The following is a 14,389-nucleotide window of genomic DNA, read 5'->3' on the forward strand; positions in this document are numbered from 1 at the left end:
CACCAGCAGTCCTTTTGCTGACATTTCCCCCATTTAATTGAATAAAGCTCATCCTCCAGTATATTCCTCAGGAAGGGTTAGTGAGTGCAGAATTCCCTATACCCTTGTAAGTTGAAAACTGTTTTTCTTGTTGCCTTAATGTTTAAGGAACATCTTAACTGATGTAAAATCCTTGGCTCACATTACTTTCATTGAGTTTTATTTTTTAGTGCTGCTCTGTTTCTCACCTTGCCTTGTATTTTGTTTTTGAAAAATCTCATAATCTGATACTGATCCAGTTCTTTTGAACTTGTAAGTTATTTATTCTTTTTGCCTGGAAGTCTTGAGAATTTTATCTTTATATTTGAAATCAAATAGTTTTTACTAGGCTGTATTTCAGACTTATTTGTTCTAGATTAATTTTCCTAGGTACCTGGTGAGCCCTTAAATGTGTAGATTCAGGTATCTTAGGTATTTTAAAATTTCTGGAATGTTTTCTTGCATTCTGAGCGAATTATAGTTTTAAATACTAGTTCAGTTCTATTATTTGGTTTTTCTTCTTCAGGACTGCAATTACATGAATAAATATTGGTTTTTTCTATACCTATTTGCTATTTTCACTACTTTCTCTCTGACCCTTTCTTTCCTTCTCCCCACTCCTCTTTCTCTCTCTCTCTCTCTCGCCCTCTCTTCCTCTCCCTCAATGTCATTTTTTATTTTCTCTGTTGTTTTCATGCCTGTCTTCAATGTTCCTTATTAAGTTTTAATCTGAGTTTATTCTCCCTTGGACATATTGTAATTTATTCCTCATTTTTCGGATAGTTGAGTCTTTTTCTCCCATTTTTTTTATTGAGTCCCAACTTTTATTCTTTCATTTTTCCATTTTTTGTTTGTTTTTCATCTATTTTTTTCTTAGTTTGTGAACTTCTGATTCAAGGTAGGTTTTTTAGTATCCTCCAATGCTTTTGAATATATTTAATTCTATTTGTACTACAGGCATACCTCAGAGATACTGCGGGTTTGGTTCCAGACCACCACAATAAAATGAATATTGTAATAAAGTGAGTCACACAATTTTTTGTTTCCTGGTGCACATAAAAGTTATGTTTATGCTATACTGTAGTTTGTTAAATGTGCAATAGCATTATGTCTAAAACAATACGTACCTTAATTAAAAAATACATTATTGCTAAAAATAAAATTGCTGATGGTCCTCTAAGCCTTCAGTGGTGCATCATCTTTCTGCTGATGAAGGGTTTTGCCTTAGTGTTATGGGCTCATGACCGATCAGGGGTTGGTTGTTGAAGGTTGGGGTAGCTAGGGCAATTTTTGGAGGGGGAGCGGAGTCTTGCTCTGTCACCCAAGCTGGAGTGCAGTGGCACAATTGTGGCTCACTGGAACCTCCATCTCCTGGAGGTTCAAGTGATTCTCCTGCCTCAGCCTTCCAAGTAGCTGGGACTACAGGTGTGTGCCACCACACTCAGCTAATTTTTATATTTTTAGTAGAGATGGGTTTTCACCATATTAGCCAGGCTGGTCTCGAACTCCTGGCCACAACTGATTTGCCCGCGTTGGCCTCCCAAAGGGCTGGGATTACAGGCATGAGCTACCACACCCAGCCTAGGGCAATTTCTTAAAATAAGACAACAATAAGGTTCGTTGCATCAATCAACTCTTCCTTTTACAAAAGATTTCTCTGGCTGGATGCTTTGGCTCACCCCCGTAATCCCAGCACTTTGGGAGGCTAAGGCAGGAGTATCTCTTGAGGCCAGGAGATCAAGACTAGCCTGGGCAACAAAGTGAAACCCCATCTCTGAAAAAAATAAGACAAAAAAAATTAAATAAGAGAGTTCTCTGTAGCATAGATGCTGTTTGATAGCATTTTACTCACAGTAGAACTTCCATCAAAATTAAAGTAAACCAGTCAAATCCTGCTACTGCTTTATCAACTAAACATATGTAATATTCTAAATCCTTTTTTGTAATTTCAACAATGTTCATAGCATCTTCACCAGGAGGAGATTCCAATCAAGAAACCACTTTCTTTGTTTATCTCTAAGAAGCAACTCTGCATACATCCAAGTTTGATCATGAGACTGCAGCAATTTAGTCACATCTTCAGGCTTTACTTTCTATTCTAGCTCTCTTGGTGTTTCTACCACATCTGCATTGACTTCCTCCACTGAAGTCTTGAACCCCTCAAAATCATCCATGAGAGCTGGAATCAACTTCTTCCAAACCCCTGTTAATATTGACATTTTGACTTCCTCCCATGAGTCATGAATGTTCTTAATGGCATCTAGAATGGTGAATCCTTTCCAGAAGGTTTTAAATTGACTTTCCCCAGATCCATCAGAGGAATCACTATCAATGGCAGCTATAGTCTTACAAAACATATTTCTTAAATAACAAGACTTGAAAGTCAAAATTACTCCTTGATCTATGGGCTACAGAATGAATGCTGTGTTAGCAGGCACAAAAACAGCATTAATCTCCTTGTATATCTCCATCAGAACTCTTGGTGACCAGGTGCATTGTTAATGAGCAGTAATATTTTGAAAGGAATCTTGGTTTTTTTTTGTTTTTTGTTTTTTTTCCCTGAGCAGTAGGTCTCAACAGTGGGCTTAAAATATTCAGTAAACCATGCTCTAAACAGAGGTTCTGTCACTCAGGCTTTGTTGTCCCATTTATGGAGCACAGGCAGAGTTAGTGTAATTCTTAAGGGCCCCAGGATTTTTAGAATGGTTAGTGAACATTGGCTTCAACTGGAAGTCACAGCTGCATTAGCCCGTAACAAGAGAGTCAGCCTGTCCTTTAAAGCTTTGAGGCCAGGCATTTACCTCTCTAACTGTGAAAGTTCCATCTTCGTTCAAGAGAAGGCTGTTTGATCTACACTGAAAACCTATTGTTTAACGTAACCACCTTCGTCAATGATCTTCTGGATAACTTGCTGCAGCTTCTCCATCAGCACTTGCTGCCTCACTTTGCCCTTTTATGTTATGGCGATAGCTTCTTTCCTTAAACCTCACAAGCTAACCTCTGCTGATTTCCAACTTTGCTTCTGCAGCTTCCTTACCTCTCTCAGCCTTCACAGAATTGAATGGAGTTAGAGTCTTGCTCTGGATTGGGCTTTGGCTTAAGGGAACGTTGTGGCTGGTTTGAGCTTCTATCCATACCACTCAAACTTTCTCCGTATCAGCAATAAGGCTGTTTCACTTTCTTATACATGTATTCACTTAAGTAACACATTTAATTTCCTTCAAGAACGTTTGCTTTGCATCCACAACTTGGCTGTTTGGCCCAAGAAGCCTAGTTTTTGGCCTTTCCCAGTTTTCGATGAGCCTTCCTCACTAAGCTTAATCATTTGTAGCTTTTGATTTAACTTGAGATGTGTGACTCTTCCTTTCACTTGAACATTTAGAGGCCATTGTAGGATTATTAATTGACCTCATTTCAATATTAGTGTGTCTCAGGAAGTAGGGAGGCCTGAGGAAAGGGAGAGAGAAGGAAGAATGCCCCATCAGAACACACACTACATTTATTGATTATGTTCACCATCTTATAAGGGCATGGTTCATGGTGCCCCCAATTATAATAGTAATATCAAAGATAACAGATCACCGTAACAGATATAATAGTAAGGAAGAAGTTTGAAATATTTTGATAATTCCCAAAATGTGACATGAAACAGAGACAAGAAGTAAACACGTGAGGTTGGAAAAATGGCACTGATAGACTTGCTCAATGCAGGGTTGCCACAAACCCTGCATTGTAAAAAACCCTGCATTTGTAAAAATGCAGTATCTGTGAAGCGCAGTAAGGCAGAGCACAACAAAATGAGGTGTACCTCTACAGACTTACTGTTTCCTTTTGCTTCATGGTTTTTTGGGGAGAAAATGTTCTCAGGTAGGAAATTCTGTTTTCTGGCCGGGCACAGTGGCTTTTGCCGGTAATCCCAGCACTTTGGGAGGCTGAGGCAGGTGGATCACCTGAGTTCAGGAGTTTGCGACCAGCCTGGCCAACATGGTGAAACCTTATCTCTACTAAAAATACAAAAATTAGTCAGGAATGGTGGCACGTGCCTGTAATCCCAGCTACTTGGGAGGCTGAGGCAGGAGAATCGCTGGAACCCAAGAGGCAGAGGTTGCAGTGAGCTGAGATCGCACCACTGTACTCTAGCCTGGGTCACAGAGCAAGACTCCATCAGAAAGAAAGAGAGAGAGAGAGGAAGGAATTCTGTTTTCCCACTCTTGTCAACACATGGGTGCCATCAGACTTTTAAATTTTTGCAAATCTCATGAGTATGAAATAATATCTCATTATTTTCATGTTATTTCCTGGATTCTTAGTGGTGTGGAGTATCTTTTCATGTGTTTATTGGACATTTGTATTTCCTCTTTGTTGAAAACTGGAAGGATGGAGCTGCCATTTACTGAGATGGGACAGACTGTAAGAGGAGAAAATGTTGGAGGGAGATCAGGAGTTTGCTCAAGGACATGTTTACAGAATCCAGTGGGCTGTTGGATATGCAAGACTGGAGTGCATGGGATGGGTGTGAGCTGGAGATATAAATTTGAGGTTGTTAGTTTATAGAGGGTATTTAAAGGCATGAGACTGAATGAGAGTACAGATACAAGTCCAAAGACCAAAGTCACTATTTAGAGGAAGACTGGGTTCACTCTTAAGGGTCAGGGTGATGATGGGGAAGATGGGGAAAAATTGGCAAAAGAGACAGAAGGAATTGTTATAGAGGTAGGAGGAAAACCAAGAAAGTGTAGTATTCTGGAATCCAAGTGAAGAAAATGTTTCCAGGAGGAAGGTGTGTGAAATGCTCCTGGTAGCCATGTGTGGTGGTTCACACCTGTAATCCAAACGCTTTGAAAGGTCAAGGCGGGAAGATCTCTTGAGCCTAAGAGTTTGAGACCACCCTGGCAACATATTGAGACCCATCTCTACAAAAAATTTTAAAAATTAGCTGGGCATGGGCCGGGCGCGGTGGCTCAGGTCTGTAATCCCAGCACTTTGGGAGTCTGAGGCGGGCAGATCATTTAAGGCCTTCTGTTCAAGACCAGCCTGGCCAACATGGTGAAACCCTGTGTCTACTAAAAGTACAAAGATTAGCCAGGCGTGGTGGCGCACACCTGTAGTCCCATTTACTTGGGAGGCTGAGGCACAAGAATTGCTTGAACCCGGGAGGTGGAGGTTGCAGTGAGCTGAGATCGCAGCACTGCTCTCCAGCCTGGGTGACAGAGTGAGACTCCATCTCAAAAAAAGAAAAGAAAAAAAAAAGAAAAAAGAACCATATTGTAAACATTTTAGACTTTGTGGATCACATACAGTCTCTGTCACATCTTCTTCTTCTTCTTCTTCTTCTTTTTTTTTTACAACCCTTTAAAATGTAAAAAGCATTCTCAGCTCAGGCTGTATGTTTAAACCTCCTCTCTTATCTATCAAGCAGCTGAACTAGTACTTGTCATTACCAGCTGATGCCCACTAAGCAATTGCAAACAAAGTTAACTTTAAAAAATAGCTTTATAATTTACTGGTTTAAAGTGTGCATTTCAGTGGTTTTTAGTATGCTTGCAGAGTTATGCAACCATCTCCATAATATCTGATCTAATTTTAGAATATTTTCCTCACCCCAAAGCTAATGTTTTTACAGCTTTGAGGTATAATTTATATGCAATAAAATTCACCATCTTTGAATGAATAGTTTGAATTTTTTTTTTTTTTTTTTTTTTTGAGGCGGAGTCTCGCTCTGTCACTCAGGCTGGAGTCCAGTGGTGTGATCTTAGCTCACTGCAACCTCCGCCCCCCAGGTTCAAGCGGTTCTCCTGCCTCAACCTCCTGAGTAGCTGGGACTACAGGCGCGTGCCACCATACCCAGCTAATTTTTTGTATTTTTAGTAGAGACGGGTTTTCACCATTTTAGCCAGGATGATCTCGATCTCCTGACTTCGTGATCCGCCTGTCTCAGCCTCCCAAAGTGCTGGGATTACAGGCGTGAATGAGCCACTGTGCCTGGCCCATTTGAATTTTAATAAAGCTAATTTTAATATTGGGCAAAGGAAAATGTTCTTAGTAATACTTCTTTTATCACATGCAATAAATCTCACTTGTAAATATTTTCTCCTAAGTGATCTCCACTTTTCCTTTAAAACCAGTGGTTCTGTAGCTCCTGGACCAGCAGCACCCACATCACCTGGGAACCTGCTAGAGTGGGGCCCACCCCAGGGGCAGGGCCCAGCAATCTGTATTTTAACCAGCCTTCCAGGTGATTCTAATGCACACTAAAGTTTGAGAACTACTCCAATGTATATTCCTGCATGGAATTGCTGGGCTGTGGGATATGGGCATGTTCGACTTTATTGGGTATTTCCAAACTACAGGTGACACTTGAACAACACGGGCTTGAACTGTGTGGGTCCACTCATATGTGGAGTTTTTCCCAAAGAAACGTGTATAGAAAATGCGGCATTTGAGATACGCGAAAGCTGCCTGTGCACAGGGACTTGGAGATGCACGGATTTTGGCATATGTGGGGATTCTGGAACCAATCCCCTGAGTATAAGAAGGGGCAACGGTATTTTCAAACTGGTTATACTGTGCCATGTACAGTTCACCTAGCAGTAACTGAGAGTTCCCATTTTCACACATCTTTGCCAACATTTTCGAATATGCAACTTAAAAAACATTTTTGGCCTATCTGATGAGTGATCATAGCCCTTTGGCATATCAAATGGCTGTGATCTTAATTTGTATTTTCCCAGTTGCTAATGAAGTTGAACATCTCATATGTTCATAGGTCATTTGAGTTTTGTGTTCTGTGATAATGGAGTCTTTTGCCTATTGAAATAAATACAATTATGTAAATAAATACAATGTGTGGAAATAATTGCAAAATAAACCCAGAATTCCCAAGGAGAAAGAAGCCCAGAGGGAAAAAAAGAAAGTCCAGGAAAGAGTCCTAGGGGATGTGATAGTTACACAGTCAGGAGAGAATAGGGGTTTGTCAAGCTGACTGAGGGAAGGCCATCCATGTGCTGGACCAGCACGGCCTGATCAGGGAAAGCGAGTAGTGTGGTGTAGGGGACTAGTAGGTGTGTGGAGGAAAAGACATACATAAGGCTGGGAAAAAGGTAGGAAGCAACTAGATGTATTTATCTTACATTCATTTAATCTTTTTTTGTTGAGCATTTGGGTTATTAGTTTTCGTGGGCTTTTTTTCTTTACTATTATAAATAAAACTGATACAAACATCTTAGTATACACAGCTGATTTTTTTCTTTTGAATTATTTTTTAAAACAAGTTTAAACTGAAATTACTAGATTAAAGGAAAGGAGGTATGATTAGTTTCATAGTTTCTTACATGTTTCAAGATTACTCTCCATTAGTCATTAGGGAAATGCAAATCAAAACCACAATGAGTTACCACTTCATACCCACTAGGATGGCTATAGTCAAAAATATAGTAAGTGTTGGTGAGGATGTAGAAAAATTAGAACCCTCATACACTGCTGGTGGGAATGTAAAATGGTGCAGCTACTTTGGAAAAGTTTGGCAGATCCTTAAAAAGTTAAACATAGAGTTACCAAGTGACCCAGTAATTCCACTCCTAGGTATATACCCAAGGAAATGAAAACATATGTCCACACAACAACTTGTACACAAATGTTCGTAAGAGCATTATTTATAATAGCTGAAAGGTAGAAACAACCCAAATATGCATGGAGAGGTGAATGAATGAACAAAATATGATGTACCCATACAGTGAAATGTCTATTATTCTACCATAAAAAGGGATGACGTACTGATACATGCTACAACACAGATGAATCTTGAAAACATGCTAAGTGAAAGAAGCCAGTCACAAAAAAACCACATACTGTTTGATTCCATTTATATGAAATGATTCGAATAAGCAGATCCATAGAAACGGGCTAAGCAGGGGAGGGGAGAAGTGGGGAGTCACAGCTAACAGGGTCTCTTTTGGGAGGGTGAAAATGTTCTACAACTAGACAGTGATAATGGTTGTATATCACTGTGAATATACTAAAAAACATTGAATTGTACACTTTAAATGGGTAAACTGTATGGCATGTGAATTCAACATCAATAAATATGTTTTGTTTTTAAAAATGAAAAAAAGATTATGCTCCAGAAAAATTTTCCTTTCTCATTATCATCAGCAATATTTTTGTTACCCCCCCCCCCAAAAAAAATTACCACCTTTGGGTTTATTATTTTCGTTAAATTTAATAGGTATGAACTGATACCCAGAGTTTATTTAAATTATAACTTCCCTATTGAATGTAATCTCTATCAGAGCAGGAAGTTTTGCCTGTTTTTGTTCACTGCTGTAGCCCTAGAACAGTGTCTGGCAAATAATTGGTACACAGCAAAATTTGTTAAATGATTACTTTTTTTTTTTTTTTTTTTTGAGACAGAGTCTTGCTCTGTCTCCCAGGCTGGAGTGCAGTGGTATGATCTCGGCTCACTGCAAGCACCGCCTCCCAGGTTCACGCCATCCTCCTGCCTCAGCCTCCCGAGTAGCTGGGACTACAGGTGCCCACCACCACGCCCGGCTAATTTTTTGTATTTTTAGTAGAGACGGGGTTTCACTGTGTTAGCCAGGATGGTCTTGATCTCCTGACCTGGTGATCCACCCACATCAGCCTCCCAAAGTGCTGAGATTACAGGCGTGAGCCACCAGGCCAGGCCAAGTGAATACATTTTGATACTTTTAGTTACTAAGTAAACATTTTTTTCCTTTGGTGTTTTAATTTCGTAATACTTTGTGAGCTAATTGTTAGCCTCAAAATTTTTTTAGAAAGAGGCTGTGTATAACTAAATGAATTGAATTGATTGTACTTCCTCTGATGAGTGATCTAGTTCAAGTTCTCTGACTTTATATGCTTTTACTTTCTTCTGTAATTCAGGATAACAGTAGTTTGCAAACGTTTGAGTATGAGGACCGCCTTTTAAACTGATGTCTATGTAATAATTGTACTTTTTGTATCTGTGGGTGGAAAAACTGCATAGTGACAAGAAGTCTTTATATTTTAGTTTCACCATAGTATCTTCAGAAATTTGCAAAATCGAGGTGCATAATACATGAGACATATACTTGTTTATTCGGTAGTCTGTACATGGTAGCTATATGATCATTCATGAGCCCATGGCAGTCGTTTTAGAAGCCACCAGGGGATTGGGACCACTAAGTTAGGAACTCCTTAATATTGGTATCAGAACTGAGGAGGACTACTGAGTTATAAATAATAGCTAGTATAGGAGATTATACCTACTTATGTATTTTTAAAAATCAGTTTCTGAAGCTATCAGTTTCTTTTAAAGACTGGAGAATATTTGAAAAACCAAGTTTAGAAGTGCCTTTTAAAATTTACTTATTTAACATTATTTGTTTTAGCAAAAAACCAGAAGCAAACTAAGTGTCTAATAATGTCCAATTACATTTTGGGTATATTTGTCTGGTGGAAAGTTAGGCAGCAGTTGAATATTCGAAATTGTAATTCTGACCGGCTGTGGTAGCTCACGCCTGTAATCCCAGCACTTTGGGAGGCCAAGGTCGGAGGATTGCTTGAGCTCAGGAGATCCAGACCAAGCTGGGCAACATGGCAAAACCCTGTGTCTACCAAAAATACAAAAATTAGCCAGGTGTGGTTGTGCATACTTGTCGTCCCAGCTACTTGGGAGGTCAAGCATTGCTGGAGCCTGGAAAGTCGAGGCTGCGGTGAACTGTGATTGCACCACTGCACTCTAGCCTGGGTGAAAGAGCAAAACCCTGTCTCAAAAAAATAAAATAAAAATTAAAAAAAGAAATTGTAATTCTTAGAATCCAACAATTTAAAAAGCAGTGTATACCACCATGTATTCCTAAACATTTTAACTGTGATCATATGAAGTGTTTCTGTACATGGTGAAAGACAGGAAAGTAGTAGTGCTTGTATTCAGATAGAGGAATTCTGGGTAATTTTTCCTCTTTTTGGAATACTTATTTAGCAGTTGCTGTGTGCCAGATACCAATAAGCTCTTTTTATGATTTAATTTAGGGGTCATTAAACTACAGTGCATTTGACTTGCCGGGCCTATTTTTGTATGACCCACTTGAGCTAAATAGTTTTTGTACTTTTATTTTTTTAATTAATTTTGACCAATATAGTGCCTTTAACCTAGTATATTTAAAATATTTCAACATGTAGTTAATATTAGAAATACATTAATAAAACATTTTACATTTTTTATATGAACTCTTTGAAATTTGTTGTGGATTTTATACTTACGGCACATCTCAATGTTGTCTAGTCACATTTTTACATTTTTAAAGAGTTGCTTTAAAAAAAAGAAGAAACAGATGTGACAGAGACCTTATATGGCCTGCAAAGCCTGAAATAGTTACTATTCAGCACTTTGCAGACAAGGTTTACTGATCCCTGATTTAATTCATTTTATCCTGACAATATTCCAATAAGAAGGGGTGCTATTATTATTTCCATGTTATAGATGAGGAAACTGAGGCACAAAGGGTTTAAGTAAATTGGCAGCATTCGCTGTGTTTTAGATCAAATTGTAGGCTCTTTCTACAAACTTGCTAATCCTGTGTTTCTTTGCAGTGTAAAAAGTGGATAGTGGCTCACGTGTCAAAGGATGGCACGGTCACGATCTAGATCCCCCAGGTGGAAACACAGGTGAGCAGTTCTTAGCAGAGTAAGCTTGGATTTGGGATGTGCTGTGACTTTCAATTTCACCAGTACTAGTAAACACTTAATAAGCTCATGAGACCTGGTTATTCACAGTAGGTACTTTATCATAGTAGAGGTTGTATTTCTACATTCTAGTAGCTGACAGTTTTGTTTAATCATAGAAGGTAGCTAGAGTTAATCCATAATGAAAAGCAAAGCAGTGGCCACAGCAGGAGAGAGTGAGAAACATCTTTGAGAGTATTACATTTTTTGAATTAGTGAGTAGTTTAGAACTCCTCAATATGGATTTCATTTTATTTTTTCATAATTAATATGTTTAAAGAAATTTCGAGGTAGAAAATGGGGAGTTTCCTTTTGAATAGTTTGATTATAGTCCATTTTTCCTCTTTCCAGCTTGGTAGTATCAAAAGTATGTATCATTAGATTGGAGCAATTTAACCAGTCTTTATTGTACACCTGCTACAGGCAGGTTCTTGGTCTACAAAAGCAAATATGCCATCTTCTGTGGCTTCAGCAAGCACGTGGTTGGGCTTTGAGATTGACACCATGGCCAACTATGATACAGTGGGGAAAGTGCTGTGCTACTTATTGGGACAAAGGATTCTGGATTTTCAGGGAGGAAATAATTGTGTTTTTGTGGAGGGAAATGGGGGTACTAAGAAAGTCTTCAAAGAAGAGATGAAAACAATTTTATCTGGGCATTTCAGGATGTGTAGAACTTCTAAAGGCAGAAAGAGTGAAGAGAAGTATTCTAGTTAAGGGGGAGAGCAGGAGCAAAGGCACCGAGCTGTAAATGTGACTAGTATTTTCTGAGACTTAAAAAGGACCATTTGGCCGGGCGCGGTGGCTCAAGCCTGTAATCCCAGCACTTTGGGAGGCCGAGACGGGCGGATCACGAGGTCAGGAGATCGAGACCATCCTGGCTAACCCGGTGAAACCCCGTCTCTACTAAAAAATACAAAAATCTAGCTGGGCGAGGTGGCGGGCGCCTGTAGTCCCAGCTACTCGGGAGGCTGAGGCAGGAGAATGGCGTGAACCCGGGAGGCGGAGCTTGCAGTGAGCTGAGATCCGGCCACTGCACTCCAGCCTGGGCGACAGAGCGAAACTCCGCCTCAAAAAAAAAAAAAAAAAAAAGGACCATCATCTCACACACAAAAGACAGACCAAGATTTTTCATGTTATGATAACTTGCCCATTTTGCTTATGCGTTTCGGTTATGCAGTAACTAATCAATCATTTTGTCAACAGTTTTCATTTTGTAATTCACAGGAGCAACTTGTAATGGCAAGGAATTTGAGAAAGAAAAGGGAATGTAAAGAAGTGAATGATTTTAAAAGGGTATCACAGAGGTCTTTTGTTTTTTGTTTTTTGTTTTTGAGATGGAGTCTCGCTCAGTCACCCAGGCTGGAGTGCAGTGGCGCGATCTCGGCTCACTGCAAGCTCCGCCTCCGAGGTTCACACCATTCTCCTGCCTCAGCCTCCTGAGTAGCTGGGACTACAGGCAGCCGCCACTGCACCCAGCTAATTTTTTGTATTTTTAGTAGAGACGGGGTTTCACTGTGTTAGCCAGGATGGTCTCGATCTCCTGTCCTAGTGATCCACCTGCTTCGGCCTCCCAAAGTGCTGGGATTACAGGTGTGAGCCACCGCTTCTGGCCCACAGAGGTCTTTTCTTGATAAGACAAAAGCTGCTGGTGAGGGGCACAAGAGACCCTGCCAAGCTCAGTGCCTGATTTCCAGGTTCCATCTCGGGTTTCTTTGACAAGTATACATATGTAACAAACCTGCACGTTATGCACATGTACCCTAGAACTTAAAGTATAATAATAATAATAAATAAATTTTTTTAAAAAACTATAAAGGATCTGATATTTTACCCTACTTGCGAACTAACACATTATTAGCCTGCCACAGGGCACTCTTGGGTCAGAGATAAAGGCCTTTGTTACTCAGAGTACAGCAAGTAGCTTGAGCTTCATGTTCCTGTCATTCCCCTCACCCTCTGGGTCCCATGAGGGCTGGCACCGCAGAGCCACTGACTGGGTGCATGCTATGAGGCAGCGAGCTTTCCATACAGGCGGTGCGGTTACAGTACAACTGAGGAACATGAGTCCCTTATCAGGGGCTGCAAATAATGGACAGCAAACACATCAACCCTTTTCCCTGAGGGAGACCCTATCTCTATCTTGCAATACTGCCTTAGAACAAAGGCTGCCAGTGCCTCTGCTCAAAAGGCGCTCACAAGGTGTGCAGAACTCAAGAGACTGTGGAGAATTGTCTCCCAATAGACTCCTTGAGTCTTTTTTGTTCCTTTAGGAAAACCAAAAGCAATAGCAACTATTCCAGCAACCTTCTTCAGAAGAAAGGGACACTGTGCAATAAAACATATAAAATATCATATCAAACCAATATTGAATGTGAAGTAAGGATTAAAAGTAAGTTATTGGGAATTCCATCCAGACTGGAAGACCTTTGACTCTGGCTGCCATCTTTTCTCCTTGGCTATGAAAGAGATGAAATCTTCCAGGAAGTCCTCAGAGGCTCCAGTTGCTTCCTCCTGTGATGAGGTATAGCCAGCTGGATGGCAGAGTTTCTGCTTTAGCTAAATAACACTTGCCGGTATGTCTAGCTTGGTGACTCCAGAGGGCAATATTGCCAAGTTCAGTATATACATGAGGAAGGTAGATCTACCTCCTTTATTGTAGGGAGGGCACAGACTTATCATCGAAAGGAAAGGGCATGGTTGCACCAACTCCATGGCCGCTTCTAAGAGAGAGCCATAACAGAAGCTGCAAGGATCACTTCCTCATTGATTAGAAGACATTAAACCCTCAGGGAGGAGATGGAGAAATTGGGCAGGTCAGATGGGGGGAAAGGTCCCCAGCTACAAAATGGAACTGTATTGTGTCCCAGATAGTGGCACACCTCTCTTTACATCTAGGCAACCCAAATTGGTTTCCCTGAATACAGAAGCCTCAATGTTGGCAATGCTGAGGTATGGAGAAGGTAGTTCCAGAAAGGATGTGCTGTCCCTGGAGAGCATTATAGCTACTTTAAAGTATAACTTCACCAAAGTTACAAGCTCTGTTCGAACAGCACATCTTTCCGTCGATATGCAAAGGAACAGATCTGGGAACAAAAACCAACTTACCTATGTTAGAGGTATTTCTGGAGGAATTAAGCATGAGATTCAAGTCTTAAGAGCCTCTTGTTCCCCCTTCTCCCCCGGTTGAGTACATATGTTTTGCTCCTTGATACAGCCTTAGTGGAGAAAGTAGACAGTCAACTGGAGAAGCTCTGGGCCTGGCTTGGTTCTGAGTTTGAATTGTAGCATCATTAAATCTTAGACTCTAATTTATTGTCAGAGGTGATGTTCAGTTTGCTGGAGGCCCTCCTACACATTGATTTGTGTGAGTCTTGCCTTCCTGCTTGTTTCTTACCTGGCCTTTGAGCAGGATATAAGCTTTTGCTGACTGGCCCTTTGAAGTCACTGCATCTTCTTTTGCCAGAACTTTGCTGTCAGCAGTCTTCTAAAATGGATCCTGCTGTGTACCTAAGCTGGCCCTCCTCCAATGGGAAAGGTGTGCTCAGCTCATTTGGATAAGCACATGGAATACCTTAGTTCAGATGGAAAGAGTATGCTTGTTGATTGGGCAGTACTATAGTCAGACCCCCAAATGTACAATTTA

At 40.4% G+C, this 14,389-nt stretch overlaps 1 protein-coding gene across 9 annotated transcripts in view; it reads left to right on the plus strand.

Moving 5' to 3' along the window:
• Nucleotides 1-14,389, plus strand: part of BCLAF3 (BCLAF1 and THRAP3 family member 3) — a 75,057-nt gene that overhangs the window by 10,503 nt on the left and 50,165 nt on the right. For 8 of the 9 annotated variants that reach the window (XR_012092063.1, XR_012092062.1, XR_012092064.1 and 5 more), the window contains one exon: nucleotides 10,612-10,686. Coding sequence is in view for 6 of the 9 variants with exons in the window: in XM_037986387.2 (XP_037842315.1) it covers nucleotides 10,646-10,686 (41 nt within the window). In the remaining 3 variants the exon portion in view is untranslated. Of the gene's footprint in view, nucleotides 1-975; nucleotides 1,041-10,611; nucleotides 10,687-14,389 lie in introns of all 9 variants that reach the window. The other variant, XM_073013848.1, reaches the window with a different exon arrangement.

This window comes from Chlorocebus sabaeus, chromosome X, assembly GCF_047675955.1.
Source record: "Chlorocebus sabaeus isolate Y175 chromosome X, mChlSab1.0.hap1, whole genome shotgun sequence".
NCBI lineage: Eukaryota > Metazoa > Chordata > Mammalia > Primates > Cercopithecidae > Chlorocebus > Chlorocebus sabaeus.